This window comes from Acipenser ruthenus, chromosome 6 (assembly GCF_902713425.1).
Source record: "Acipenser ruthenus chromosome 6, fAciRut3.2 maternal haplotype, whole genome shotgun sequence".
Classification (NCBI taxonomy): Eukaryota; Metazoa; Chordata; class Actinopteri; order Acipenseriformes; family Acipenseridae; genus Acipenser; species Acipenser ruthenus.
Genome location: NC_081194.1, coordinates 9567403 through 9582043, shown reverse-complemented (window position 1 = coordinate 9582043; position 14641 = coordinate 9567403). Strand labels below are relative to the sequence as shown.

The 14641-nt window shown below is 38.3% G+C and overlaps 2 protein-coding genes across 2 annotated transcripts; both read left to right on the top strand.

Annotated features, from left to right (window-relative positions):
• The first annotated feature begins 2697 nt into the window (after window positions 1-2697).
• Window positions 2698-11621, top strand: LOC117410633 (glycine N-acyltransferase-like protein 3). Its single transcript, XM_034017323.3, has 5 exons — window positions 2698-3012; window positions 8832-8939; window positions 9029-9152; window positions 9869-10001; window positions 10493-11621. The coding sequence occupies exons 1-5, from the start codon at window positions 2938-2940 to the stop codon at window positions 10893-10895; spliced, it is 843 nt and encodes a 280-aa protein (XP_033873214.3). The 5' UTR covers window positions 2698-2937; the 3' UTR covers window positions 10896-11621.
• A 501-nt stretch (window positions 11622-12122) lies between these two features.
• On the top strand, window positions 12123-14527 carry rbbp9 (retinoblastoma binding protein 9). Its single transcript, XM_034018126.2, has 5 exons — window positions 12123-12304; window positions 13433-13475; window positions 13563-13668; window positions 13937-14022; window positions 14244-14527. The coding sequence occupies exons 1-5, from the start codon at window positions 12191-12193 to the stop codon at window positions 14468-14470; spliced, it is 576 nt and encodes a 191-aa protein (XP_033874017.1). The 5' UTR covers window positions 12123-12190; the 3' UTR covers window positions 14471-14527.
• The last annotated feature ends 114 nt before the right edge of the window (window positions 14528-14641 follow it).

Here is a 14641-nt window from a genome sequence, read left to right as displayed (position 1 = left end):
ATGACCCTTGTTCTTCCCTACCGCTCTCTTCACCACACTGCCCCTTCCTACCTCTAATACCTCGTGTCTCCCTACACCCCCTCTCACCCTCTCCGCTCCTCCTCTACTGGCTAACTGGTCATGCTTTCCTCCACTCTCCATCCTCCCATGCCCGCTCCTTCTCTTCCCTAGCCCCTGTGGTGGAACCAGCTACCAGAGAACTTCCGGACTGCTCCGTCTCTCACTGCCTTCTGTCACCTCCTCAAGACCCACCTGTTTAGACTGCATTGTAGATCTCTTGCTTTACCCCTCCTACTATGCACTGGATTTGCCTGATCTCAGCACCACATTACTGGATCCTCGGCTAATGCACTATCCTTGCACTATTGCACTACTATGTCATTGTAGATATAACTTGTTGTAATCCTGACTTGTTGCATCCTAGCTCATATTGTATTCTAGTAGTATTATTGCATTTACTGTAAATTATACTGTATTTAAATATTAATCTTGCTTTGTAACCCTGTACTGCCCTATAACACCTGTAAGTCACCTTGGATAAAGGCATCTGCCAAATAAATAAAAAATATTATTCATAATGTAATACTCGTTGCATAGTTTTTCTTAGGTAAAGCAGTCAGGGCATATTTTAAGGCAACAAGATTGAGTTCCTCTGTGGAGTAGTTAGAAGATTGTGGTACAACGATAACAGCTTGGAAGTTATAGTTGAAGCCAGTTTAGTGGCTAAAGCTGTTGTTTTTACGTGATTTTGGAACGAAGTCAAGAGGAAGTTTCTGATTGGCTAGTTCATATTAGAGTTGACACAGCCTTAGTGTTAAAGGTGATCAGCACGGCCTCCTTTGTGTCTGTATGAATTAAGAATGGTCTTAAAAAGTAGTGCTTATAACTTTAAGAGAAATCTAACTTGACATATCACCCCTAGTTTATATCAAGTCTTATATATGTATCTTTCTACACAATTTACAATTTTTCTGGTATAGAACAGGTCAGTGTTCAATCAAGGTGGATCAGGGCTTCAATTTAGTTAATTTTAGTTATTCTTAATGTTATGTGTTATTGATTTGTTTCATTTGGGATATCTTTATTTAATAGTCTCAGTGTTATCTTAAATTATATGGACTCTCCCGATTCGAAAAATCTCCTCAAATTCACATCACTCCCTGCGAAATGATGGGTCCTTCATACAGCAAATAGTGCAGCTGCACAACTTTTATAGCTGTCTGCGCCTGACATGTCAATTTATCTGCGTCCAAAGTATGTCGTGTTCTTACAGCGCAGATCTGCACAGATGCGCGTTCTTCGAGGGCTGCTGCGTGACGTCACTTAAGCTCCACCCGCTGAAGCTCTGAAAAGTTGCAGCGGGAGGCTGGCTGCGGCTATGAACCAAAGAGACGATGCAGAGATCACTAATGACCTGCCAATCGTAATTCAAATAGCTACTAAAACTACTGCTGCCCCCTTGTTAGTGGAGGGGAACGACATGTTATCTTTATGCAAAGAGTGAACTGCCTTGTCAACGCTATATTAAATACATGGTAACAGTTTAAAATAAGTGTCTGTTCATATGTAATTCATAATTTATTTCAGACACGGAATTACATTAGAATTAGAAGTGTATTCATCATGAATTCCTATTTTATCATGCTGATAAATTAGTTCATGCGTAATTCATCATCAATTAGACACTTGTTCTAAAGTGTTACTCATGTAACAGACCTATTTTAAAGGCCAGCTGGATTTCAGTAACGTAATTCGCTGCCACCACCTTTATTTGACCAGGAAGGTCCGGTTTAAGAGATCCCAAAACACTCACGAGGGTAAAAGCTCAAACAAGACACAAAGCTAGATATAGTTTAAAATATGTCTTTACACAGAGAAAATGAGCTACAGGATTTCAAAACAATTACCATCAGGTTCAATCAATGGATCACTTATTACACAATCCCAGGCTAAATTAGCAAACAGGCGTCACTATATTAAAACATTACACAAACCAATAAACATAAGCCAACATCAATTATAAATCAATATAACTATGACCCCACACAAACAATCAAAGCATTTAAAAAGAACTCAGTGCAATTCACAATTCAATACCACACATCAAAATCAAATACTACTTCTGTGTACAAACCAAAGAAAGAAACACTTCTTGAGCTTCACTAAAAGTCTGCTGCACTTAATTGAGACTAAAGATACCTATTAATACAGGTTAAACAGTGAAAACAGTTCACTTCAACTAGTGCAGTGATTTTTATACGCTGCTCCCCTCTCTCTCAATCAATCAATCAATCTGCTTGAATGAACACAGCACGCACTCAAGTATAATTGCGGTGCAATCTTTTAGACAAGTAAGTCCATCACACCCACATAAATAAATGAATTAATCAATACAAAATAGTAATTAATACTAAATTAAACACAATGTACTAATCCATGATAAGTAATGTATACTGTTATAATGTTATAATTGTTATTACAATTACATCAAACTGACTCTGTATAGCCTGATAATTCATAAACTAACTATAGGACGTTTAGAAAATTTAATTAAGATATAACTGACTGCAAGTGAATGCAATCTCCATGTGGGATACATTGTCATAAATTAAATGATTAAATGTAATTACGTTTCATTATACACATCAAACAAATAGAATAAGTCGTTAATTATGCACGTAGAGGATAAAGAGGTGATGTTGCTGGTAAGTTCCCCAAAGGTTTGGAGAAGACGTTACGAGTAGCAATGTGGTGTGAAACAGCACCGCCACGCGCAGTAAGCCCTGTGAAGACGTTTCTCTAGTAGCTGTGTGTGACGTCAAACAGAGCAGCTAGCTGTGGAATACTACAAGAACACGACCAATGAACTATGGATAGTCACGTGATCTCTTGTGTTGTGTTTCCTGGTAATGGAACGCTGACTGGACTCAAAACAACATGCTGGCACTGGGCACTGAAGAACTGCGAATAGCAGAGTCGGCTCTCAAGGAGTTCTTCCCTCAATCCATCAAGGTAAACATACATCCAAATAAATGATAGCCTTGCTGCAGGTTCGTTGTTGTTTGTTTTCTAGCCTTGAAGTAAAGGCAACTGGTAGGGCTGAAATTCTCAACAAAAAAAGTGCAGATCCTTCTATGCGAGGCTGGCTGAAGTAGACTTGTGGCTTATTTTATTTTTTCTCCTACACGTAAACATTAAAGACAATTTGAGTAGTAACTAATACATAGTTCTAAAATGTGTAGACATCGATACACTATGCATTTTTTAAATACAAAATAAGCTTTAAAAAATAAGAGTCTAACCAGTTCCCCATAAACAAGGAAGCTGAAAATACTGAAAGCGTTTTTTGTACTCTCTGCAGTACCACAGCCATGTGCTATACCTCTGTATAACACTTGCATCTTCAAGGATAAGTATTGAGAACTATTACACTATGCAGTGACTGCTGTACTCTACTTGACCATTTTATTCTCCATAGTATTCTCTGAAATCGTACTTTCCAGACCCTGGGTACTCCCCTACAACAGGACCTGGCCATTCCACATTGATAGCCTTGGAATATAATATAATATATATCCCTGTTTTCTCCTTTTTTTTCAACTTATTGCTTATCTACAATAATATATTCTGTCTATTTAGATTAATTTTTCATCATACTGTGGCCCGGGCCTCAGAGTGCAGCACCCAACACTTACTGGTTGCCACAAAGCAAAGCATTTTTTTCATAAAAATACTAAGTATATCCTATGATATAGACATATGCACTTCTATCTTTTATAATTTTGTTTCTAGAAATATAGTAGGCCCTCCGCTCTACTGGGTCTTAATCCCAGGCCCTTCTAACAATAATCTGGAGACAAAAACCAGGTGTTCTGCTAGATTCTCCGCCCCACCATAGCAGGTTCCGGAGGGTCTCGCCCGGAGGAGGACCGTTTATGAGCGTGCGTAGTTATGATTTTCAGCTGAAATTGTAGTCTAGTTTTTCGCTGCTCCTATTAATCCCATTTGGGGTGGCAAATTTAACGCCCAATGGGGAGTCTGTGCAGTTACCACCTATACACACTAGATGGCGATTTATAAAATATTGCTATATTTATCAAGACGATTAATGTTGCAGCCAAATAGCAGCCTCAGAATAAGAACATTAAACAAGGAGAAAGAGAAGAAGTTTGTGGCTCGCCGCCATTTTTGTTAGAAAGTGAACGATGACAGAACAAGAAAGGCCAATGAACGCCGTGCTGTCTTTACAGCAAAGTCTGTTTGAGCGGAGAACTCTGCCAGAAAGATTACAGATCAAGGAGCTGGGCCTGGATCAGCCAAATAGTACAGTAAATCAGCAACATGGTACGAGAAAAAGCCCTGGCTGTGTGGGTGTGCAACAACGCAACACAGTGTTCTGCTTTCCATGTCTCCTGTTTCGGACAACTGCGTCGGATTTGGCCTGGACGGACCGAGGAGTGAGCGACTTGAAGCACATCTCGGAAAAGACGAAAAAGTGGTGGTGGGGGGGTGTATTATCAGGTTTCTGCCCCACCTTACAAAAACCCACCAGCCACCACTGGTTGTGAGCACTTTTTGCTTTGCCCCACTGAACTAAAGCAGAGGATGCTGAACAGTAGTTTTAAAATGATACATTTTTTCTTGTGTTTCAGGCAGGTACCAAAGTTGACTCGTTTCTAATGCCTATCAACTACTCACAGCGGGGACACAGACGTGGGTTTTTGCCTTCAAGTTAATTATGTGCAGCAGCTCTTTCACACTCGGCTCATTTTTCCACACTAAAGAAAACATTAACTCAATGCCGCTGTTTCCACATCCCTTCACTCGATCAACCAATGTGCACTGACACAAAGCTAAATGGGCAGAGATTTGTGAAGCATGCCAAAATGAAAGTGTCCGATTGGTTTAATAATGATTGGCACCAAAGATGCCAAATAACCTGTTATGATCTTACTCTGGTCAATAGGTCATCGATTGGTTCATTCCCATAATATTTTAATGAGTTTAGTTGCTGTGACAATGGTGCTTTCCAGCGGAACGCTAGTGGATTGAGTGGATGGAATGCAGGTGCATTGAATGAAAAGCAGATCAAATAAGTGCCGCTACCCAGTACCGGTGTCACGGAAATTAAGTAGCCTGGAAAATAAGTAGCCTCTTGCCTTTTTGCGCATGCGCGAAATTCAAAATTTAAAGGGGAGGTTTGTGTCGTGGTCGACATTTTCTGTCTGAACTTTAATTTTCAAGCTGTACTTGATGTTTGATTGCCGTCTTTCTACGTAGTACATTTTTTACACTTAAGTGTTCTGACAGTATTAGGTATCGTTTAGGTAATAATACCATTTTGAACAACATACCGTTAAGTTAATTATTATTGAAGGAAGACTTTTTTTTTTACATTATTTATTTACTTATTTATTTTTATTTGTTTTATTTATATATATTTTATAATATATAAAAAACAATCGTTATTCTTGTTTAATGTGAGTGGTTAACTTTACCTTACCACATAGTTTACAAAGACATGGTACACTATCACACCAGAGTTAAGATAATTTGTCAATTTAGATTTTTAATCCGTCCTTTGGATGAGACGTGCCGAGGTCCTATTGACGCTGCAGCAGTTGTTGATTCATAGCTCACCCACTAGTCTCTAGTATAAGTCGCTTTGGAGAAAGTCGTCTGCTAAATGTCACGGCCGTGATTCTATCGTGAGCACGAAAAATCACGATAAAACGTGAAATTTGTTATGAAAGTGTATTTCTAGGTGCATTTCACTTTTACTACTGCTATGCTCTGTTTAAATGGACGTTAAACAGACTAAAAACATCCCAATCATTTAAAAATGACAAGTCAACAGATTAGTAAGTATACAAGTCTGTGTATTAAACCAATAACCCAAAAATGTGTAGAAAAATCTTAGTGATGGATTACTGTATTTTAAGTTACTGTATTTTGTGCATGTTCTGTACAAAATACAGTAACTTAAAATACAGTACAATTTTTTAAACATACATGTTGTCTATATAATTTGCAAATGAGGAGCAACCAGATTATCTGACTTAAAATACACAACATTTTACACCTCTGATATAAACATACATCCTGTTGGTTTCATGCAGGTCCACTTTTCCTAAAGTGTGCTGTGTTTTTTATTTTGTCTGCTATTTATTTATTTATTTTATTTATATATTTTTTAAAGTCTAATGTTCGCACACTATCTCAATGACAAATATCAAAAAAATCCAAAGCAGAAATATTTCATCTTATTCACACTCCACATGTGGAAAAAGTGAATAAAGTGCTAAAATGCAAACATTTCAGCAGCCCCTACTGCTATCATCAGTGCAATCAACCTGCTGTAAATAACATTGGATATCTTGTTGATTCTTTCACAGCCACCTCTGTCTGGATTGTTGGGCAGTTTTGTGCACTGGGGGGGAGCAATGTGCCAGGAGAATTCAGGCTGGACCAGCAGCTGCCAAGCACCTCTGTCCGCTGGTTCGGATGGCGTGGACTGAGATGGCACCTGTTTTAAAATTGTTTATAATTTAATTCCCCTGAACCCAATATCCTGGTGATCCATGCTGGAGGCAATGATTTAGGAAAATTGAAAAGCGTGGAATTAATTAAAAGAATGAAAAGATTTAACAAATTTGCATGAGCTCTTTCCGAAAACAAAAATTCTCGTGCATCACCCAGAGACATCTTTGAGGGAGGGGGGAGGAGGGGGGGAAATAAAAACAAAGCACATAACTGGGTGACCAGTGTAATTTCGGATTTTGTAAGGGGTTTAGGGAGGGATTCAATTCGGCACCCCGAAATTAAATATGATCAGGTCGGGCTTTTTAGGGGGGGTGGTGTCCATATGAGTGACACAGTTATATGTTTACGTTTTTTTAAAATGTGTTATTAATTGTGAAGTGTAAATGGGCTTAAGTATTAATTTATGATGTTTGGTGATATAATATATGCTACATGATCTCTTTATATGATGCATGTGATGTCTTTCAAATTATAAGGCAAGGGCATGAATTAAGTTATGGTAGAATAAGTATTCTTAAACTGAGCTGCAGCTGGTGTACAACATAAAAATTATTTTAAAAATATCATAACTTTAGGTGAAGAATGAGTTCTCGCGCAGCTTTACATATAATTTTCACTTTTTCCTGAAATGCCACTAATGGAGACTTTTATTGTAGAATTTTGAATTTCGCGCATGCGCAAAAAGGCAAGCAGCTACTTATTTTCCAGGCTAATTTTTCATGACACCGGTATCAAAATAAGTCTCAGTACCGAATACCAGCAGCATTTTACCCCTGGGAACAGGTATCCCACAATAGCATTTAATTAACTTTTTAAAAGAGGAAATAGCTTTAAAATATATTAAGTCCCCTTACATTATTTATGGTGTCAATAATTCTGAGTTCTAATTGAAATTAATAAAACAGATTATGTAATTGTATATTACTTTCAGCAGGGTTTGTGAAACTGCCATTGCCTGCCATAGAGATATTCTAATAATCTTTATTTTTAATATAGCGCCTTTCACAATAAAAATTGCTGCTAAGCACTTCACATGAATAAAAACATTGACAAATATTAGTAAGAGTGCAAGAATAGCAATAAAAAGAAAAAAAACACATCAGTAAAACAAGGCAGAGAATAAAAGGAACATTATTATTTATTTCTTAGCAGACGTCCTTATCCAGGGCAACTTACAATTGTTACAAGATATCACATTATTTTTACATACAATTACTTTTTTTTTTTTTTTAAAACATACAATTACCCATTTATACAGTTGGGTTTTTACTGGAGCAATCTAGGTAAAGTACCTTGCTCAAGGGTACAGCAGCAGTGTCCCCCACCTGGGATTGAACCCACAACCCTCCAGTCAAGAGTCCAGAGCCCTAACCACTACTCCAACATAATTTCAGCATAAAAACGCCACATTATAAAAGTGTGTTTTTAATCTTGTTTTAAAAGCAGTGACACTTGCTGCTTCCCTCACAGAGCTAGGCAGATCATGCCAGAGTTTTCGGGCCCTATAACTGAATGCTCTACCACCTGTGTTTGTGTGTTTGTTTTTTTTTTGTTTTTGTTTTTTTTAATTAACAGTAAGAAACCTGGCATTCTGTAATCTGAGTGGGCTTCTAGGAATATATGGAATTAAAAGATTATTTAAATACAATGGTAAAAGGTAAGGCAAAGGCATGGAAAGCAAAAACAAATTAAGTAAAACAGTTCAATATGCAGTTTAAAATGCCGTTCAAATGAAACTTCGTTCAGTTGAATTTGCTTTATACTTCTAAACTATTGTTAGTGTTCACTGCATTTGACATCACATTTTTTGTGTTCATTTCATGTAGTCCTTCTGGTTTGTTTACATCCCCTACAGGAAATTCAGATTTATTTAATCTCTCATCCATAACTATAAATCGCTCAAAAGTGCTAAATGTAGAAATGCTAAAAGACACTTTGTGAAATCCATGGACAAACATTTCACCCCTGAAGACACAGGAAAAGACGTTTAGTCAAAGTGTTTGTCATTTAATTTATAGTTTATTTTAGTGATTCTAAATTGATGGCGCCTCTCCCAAGTATATTTATACAGCTGTATTAACTGAGTGCCTTGTATTAACCCACCACCAAAGTATGCCAGATCCAATGCTTAGTCCAACTTCGGGACGGGGAAATGCAGCGTTTATGTATTCCAAAATATGTTTTGCATAAAGTCATGCGAGGGACAGTGTTTATACATAATGCTACATGTTGCAATCTCACACGTTTTGTTCTATAGATTACTAGTTTTTTGTCTTTTTAATGTTTAGGTGTATGGCTGCCTTTTCAACCTCAACAGAGAGAAACCACATAATCTAGAAGTCCTGGTGGATTCCTGGCCTGACTTTAAAACTGTAATCTGTAAACCGCACAGCAAGGTACAGACTTGACGCAGGTAACAGGATTTCAAGTCTCTTGTTACATGGCTGCTCCTCGTTAACCCTTGCCTCATTTGCTGTGTACTCAGAGTGTGCGGGATCGAGAAGGGGTTTTTAATATATACAGCGTGTTCTCGAAAAACAAAGACAACTTGCGGAAACTACTGGAAGAGACCGGTGTTGTCGAGTGGAGCGCATTTGCTTTGTTTGCAGGTACTTGGTATAAGTATTCCTATGTCTTGGTAAAAGCTAGATCATTTAATTACTTTCATGTGTTGAATGATATGAAGTATTTTTAAACTCGTAAACTGTGGCGCATCCAGTAAAGGCGCTCCGCGTGGGGTGAAGGATGTGCCCTATAGCCTGAAGATCTATGTCATTGCCGACCGTGACTGGGGGTTCCTAGGGGGCGGCGCACAAGGAGGGATTAGGTCGGCAGGGGAATCCATGGTTCACCACGCACTAGCGACCCCTGTGGCTGATGGGGTGCCTGCGTGTCTGCGGTGGAGCCATTCAGATGTGTTGTCCTCTGGCACTATAGGTCTGGTGGCTTCGCTGTGGATCCGCAGTGCGAAAAAATGACTGATTGGCAGGAACACGTTTCCATGGACGTGTGTTTCAGCCTCCATTTCCCGAGTCGCTGGGGGGCTGCAGCGGTGAACCGGGATAAAAACATTCCAAATTGGGGAGAGAACTGGGGTAAAAACCATTGACGACTTTAAAAAAAGGTAAACTGTATCATATGCAGATATAGCATGGTGAAATTATTTGGGCAATGATATCTCCATTCTTAATCCTAATAGAGCCGAGAAGCACCCCTTGCTTTGCTAAGAGCCAGTACCTTCTCTCTTAAACCGTGGCTGTTCAGTGACATGTACCCAAGGTGCACATCAATGGCAGCACGTTTATATATTTCATTTTCCATTAAGGCATTGAAATTGGGCATGTAGACATGATGAAGGAACTTGCCGTTTCCAAAAACACCCCTTCAAAGATCGGATCGGTGATGCATGTCATGATGTTGAGAGATGTCAGACGTCTTCCTCAATTGCCTTCGGAAAGGTACGCCACCATGGAGAGGCCAGAACAATGCAATATATGGCTGGGACTTTTTCAAACAGAATCAGCAAAGAATTTATGTTGCTCTGAGCTACAGCAGTAATTAGCTATTCATATAAAAAAAAATAATAATAAAAAAAACTTTGGGTCTTCACAGGAAAATCGAGGCGTATTCAGGCTCATGATTGGTACAAATATCTACAGTGTTATTTTTCAATTTGATAATTCACAAATTGGGTTAATTCATGTTTAGGCCATGGTGACCGACAGTAAGCTGTCCATGTACTATATCCTATACTATACTTTCTTGTGTAATGGCGCCTTCATTAATTCACTACCCTCAATTCACTGTGTTTTGGTCAAGGGAGGGACACTCCATGTTAAAATCCTTTTTTTTTTTTTTTTTAAATATGTTTGAAATACAGTGCCTTCTGATTAATTTGTCATCGCTGCTTTCTTCTTGATTATTCACCTGTTTGGTTTGTTTTTGTCAGCGATGCCTCACCCAGGCTGTCCTCGCTGGATGAGTCTCATGCGGAGCTGGTTAACAAAACCTGGAGTTTTGGTGGCACTGAGATCAGCTATAGATCTGTCAAGAACTATATACAGAATTTCCCAAACTTCTGCATTTTGGATGAGTCTGGCAGCCCAGTGGCCTGGATACTGCTCTACCAGCACTGCGCTCTGGGACTTCTCTACACTTTACCTGAGTGCCGCAGAAAGGGCTGGGCCAGGGTACTGGTAACTGTAATGTCCAAACACCTCCTCAGCCAGGGATATCCAGTCTACTGCTTCATCGAAGAAGGCAATGAGATTTCTTACCGATTGTTCAAATCGCTGGGGTTTGAGGAGGATCCCGACTATAGAGCTGTGTGGTTTGAGTTGAACTGCCCTTAGATTCATTGTTTTCAAATATGTAAACGTATCTGTTGAATGCAACCTGCTGGGATATGGTAACATATGGTAGCTAAGGCAGGAAGTTTGGTTGTACCCAATTATAAAGTTCAAACGGAACCAAACTGGGGTTGCTTTGCTTTCCCTGGTCACTGCATAAAGGGTTGCACAACAACATGCTTCCTATTGATAGGTTAAGGAATAAGGGGTTATGTGTGAGAGAAGCTATATTAAATCCCCAAACTGTGTTGTCTTGTTGATTCTCTTATGACCTTTGCCTGGGGACAATGGAACACCCAACTGCTGTACTGAATTGAATAAAACATAATTGTTGGAATCACAATAATTATTTATACTGATAGATGCATGAAAGAAAAAAGAACACTAACTTCTAAATAACTTTTATTTTAAATCAACACAGCTTAGGGGACATTTTAACTATTTTTAACATGTGCATAATTAAGGACACACATTTGTAATACTCTTGATTTGAGCTACTTTGTTAGAATTGCTTGAAAATGTCCTCTAAAACAAATTGTGAAAAGGTGCCAAAAAAGGCTTGCATAGCGTTTCATGGGCTTTAGGGTTCATTTTGTTTCGTTACAAGTTGCAGATGCATTACTAACACTATACAGCTGCTGGTGGCAGTCCTTTGCTTCCCAACAGTTGTAAAAATGATATTAGAATAATGGAATGAAATCACAAGAGATAAAGGCTCAAACATTACAAGCTGTAACTGGTGCTAATATGCATGTTTTTTTGTGTGTGTTTTTTTTTTTAGCAAACGCCCTTATCCAGGGCGACTTACAATTGTTACAAGATATCACATTATTTTTACATACAATTACATTATTTTTTTACACATTATTTCTACATGCCCATTTATACAGTTGGGTTTTTACTGGAGCAATCTAGGTAAAGTACCTTGCTCAAGGGTACAGCAGCAGTGTCCCCATCTGGGATTGAACCCATGACCCTCCGGTCAAGAGTCCAAAGCCCTAACCACTACTCCACACTGCTGCCCTTGCATGTTCATATAACCTGCAAGCTCAGCTGAAGTAGATATTTATTTAATTTCTTGTTATATTGACTATATCATTAAACGTTTTACAATTAACATAAAAACTAAAAGTTCTAGACTTTAGACTGAGAAAACAAAGAAACGCTCATTTCACATTTAGCGCAGTCCTTGATCTGTCAAACGCCATATTAGATTTTGAGATTAAGAACTACAAGTCCCACAATGCACTTCGATTCTGAATGATCATTGTGGGGGAAAAAAGGAGTTCTACCAGAAAATGCATCAAGACAAGATAATTCGTCCAACTAAAGTTGTGATAGTACCCGGGAATGGTGCTGGAAATGTGGAGCATTGTAACTGGTACGGGTGGGTTAAAAAGCAAATAAACAAGGTAAATTAACGAATGCGCATCTTCTGACCTAAGACGTGGAACCGTGCAGGTTGAAAATGTGCCCGTGCAGAGCAATGGCACTATGATACTATATGATCTGTAAATAAAACGTGAGTCGAGTTTATTAAAAAAAAAAAAAAAAAAAAAATTAATTAAAGCTAGACTGCAGCTCTTGTGAATTGTCGTAAATAAATCTATTGAATTTTCAACACATTTTCCGTTCATGTAAATCCTCCTGCGTAAAATTCGAAAATGTTAGTTTTCAGGCACTCCGATGCAGTGTTACTGTCAACCTTGTACCAAGCTTAAAAAATGTTGCGTGCTTAATGGAGACGTTACAAAAAAGGTAAAGTACAGTATTTTGTAATGAAATGAACACGGATCCAGCAAACTTTTAAGTATAACAACACGTAAGGAATCGGAAAACCTTTTACAAAGTACAGGGTGACTGCTCTAATGATCCCAGAACAGTGCCCCCCTAACAACATGCACGATAAAGAATAGATACGTTGTGTTCCCGGGCGGTATTTTTAATTGTAGGCTCAGCTAGTAGTAAACATCTCAACATATCGCTCAGTGTGTAATTGTAAAAAACGTTCTCTACATGAATTACAACTACGGCATCAGAACCGTATCCCGCCCTTTAAGTTTCCTATACCCAGATATAGTTACTTGTTATTTTCCTCACTGGAGATAAATCGGAGCTATAGTATGCGAGCCTTTTACATCTTGTGAATCGCTAATTGTGATTTAACTTGGTTAGGACATTATTTATTACAATTCCTTTACAAACAATGGATGGGTCATGTCAAGCTATTTTTTCATTATATTGAAAAAAAAATACCGGTACTTGTTTTTGCTATTCCCTTAGGCTCCATCTATGGGGCACTATTGGCCAGATAATTAACAAAAACTGGTAAAAAAAAATAATTAAATGAAGCAGTTGCTACACAGTAAAGGACACATGTTGGACTAAATGCAGATTGCTTCTGCTATATCTTAAAATTCGGATGTATTTTCTCTTTAATGTTTGAGTATTAATGGAACCTGCTCAATAAAACAACTTTCATCTGAATATTTTTAGTCTAACTTCAGAATATCGCCAATGTATTTATTTATGTATTACAGATACCAGAGATGCAGTGCTTACTTAAAAATATGCCTGACCCTAGTAAGTATTATTAATTCTTATTGGTCTGCACACTTAATTTTGACCTGATAGGAGTTATTTTACTTAGATCTCAATCATTGTTTGCAGTGACAGCTCGAGAGAGTATATGGGTTCCGTTTATGGAAAAAGAACTTCATTGTGATGAAGAAACTGTGATCATTGGACACAGCTCTGGGGCAGCAGCTGCCATGAGGTAGGATCACCTTTCTATTGCCTGTATCAGTTAACACACACATAACCTATTATTGCAGACTGGCCTTTATTAAAGAAAAACAAACAAACAAAAAAAACAAAGTGCATCACAAAGTAATGTTTCCAGTTCCACAAGCAATCACTGAGCAGTAAGGTTCATCAAATGTTTGCCAGCATTATCCTGTACATCTTTCTCAAACTTCTCGTAACTTTTATCTATTTGGACATTGCTAATGCTGGTGAATCATTTTTATCTTTCCTATTCGTAGATATGCTGAGACTCACAAAGTATATGGCATTGTGCTGGTGTCTGCCTATGTATCAGACCTCAAGGACGAAAATGAGAGAGAAAGCGGTAAGCGGTCTGGATATATTTTTTCTTGAAGCTTGTTTTAAATATCATGGAGTTTATCAGGGAACAAACAGAACTCTATTAAACTTAACAGAAAATAAATCAATAAACATTAATACTTCAGCAGAACCTGTGTATGTAGAGATTGATAGTGGAACAAAATGTTCCCTGATATTTTATACAAGAGGGAACAAAAACATTATTTTTTTTCTGTTTTACTGCAGGCTATTTTAACCGGCCGTGGCAATGGGAGACGATCCAGACGAACTGTCGTCAGATCGTGCAGTTCGGCTCCACGGACGATCCGTTTCTACCGTGGTCCGAACAGCAGCAGGTGGCGGACGGCCTGGGCGCAGAGCTGCATAAATATACAGACCGGGGCCACTTCCAGAACACCCAGTTTCATGAACTGATCAATGTGGTTCAGAAAATAGTAAATGGTCCAGCTTAAACAGCGAGTGCATTTCCCCCGCCCTGCTAAAACCAATAAAAGAAGTTTAAATGTACAGATCTGCTGTGTTGAAATTACTTTTTTTTAATGACTGTTTTCTTATTGTTGCATTGATTGGCTATTATAATTGCAGATGACCCTTGGGAAATCTAATACTGCCAATCCTGTAAA

Coding starts and splice junctions, on each gene's coding strand:
- rbbp9 (XM_034018126.2), top strand. CDS start 12,191: ATGCATCAAGACAAGATAATTCGTCCAACTAAAGTTGTGATAGTACCC. Junction 12,305..13,432: donor TTAAAAAGCAAATAAACAAG/GTAAATTAACGA, acceptor TATGTATTACAG/ATACCAGAGATGCAGTGCTT. Junction 14,023..14,243: donor CGAAAATGAGAGAGAAAGCG/GTAAGCGGTCTG, acceptor GTTTTACTGCAG/GCTATTTTAACCGGCCGTGG.
- LOC117410633 (XM_034017323.3), top strand. CDS start 2,938: ATGCTGGCACTGGGCACTGAAGAACTGCGAATAGCAGAGTCGGCTCTC. Junction 3,013..8,831: donor TCTTCCCTCAATCCATCAAG/GTAAACATACAT, acceptor TTTAATGTTTAG/GTGTATGGCTGCCTTTTCAA. Junction 10,002..10,492: donor CCTCAATTGCCTTCGGAAAG/GTACGCCACCAT, acceptor TGTTTTTGTCAG/CGATGCCTCACCCAGGCTGT.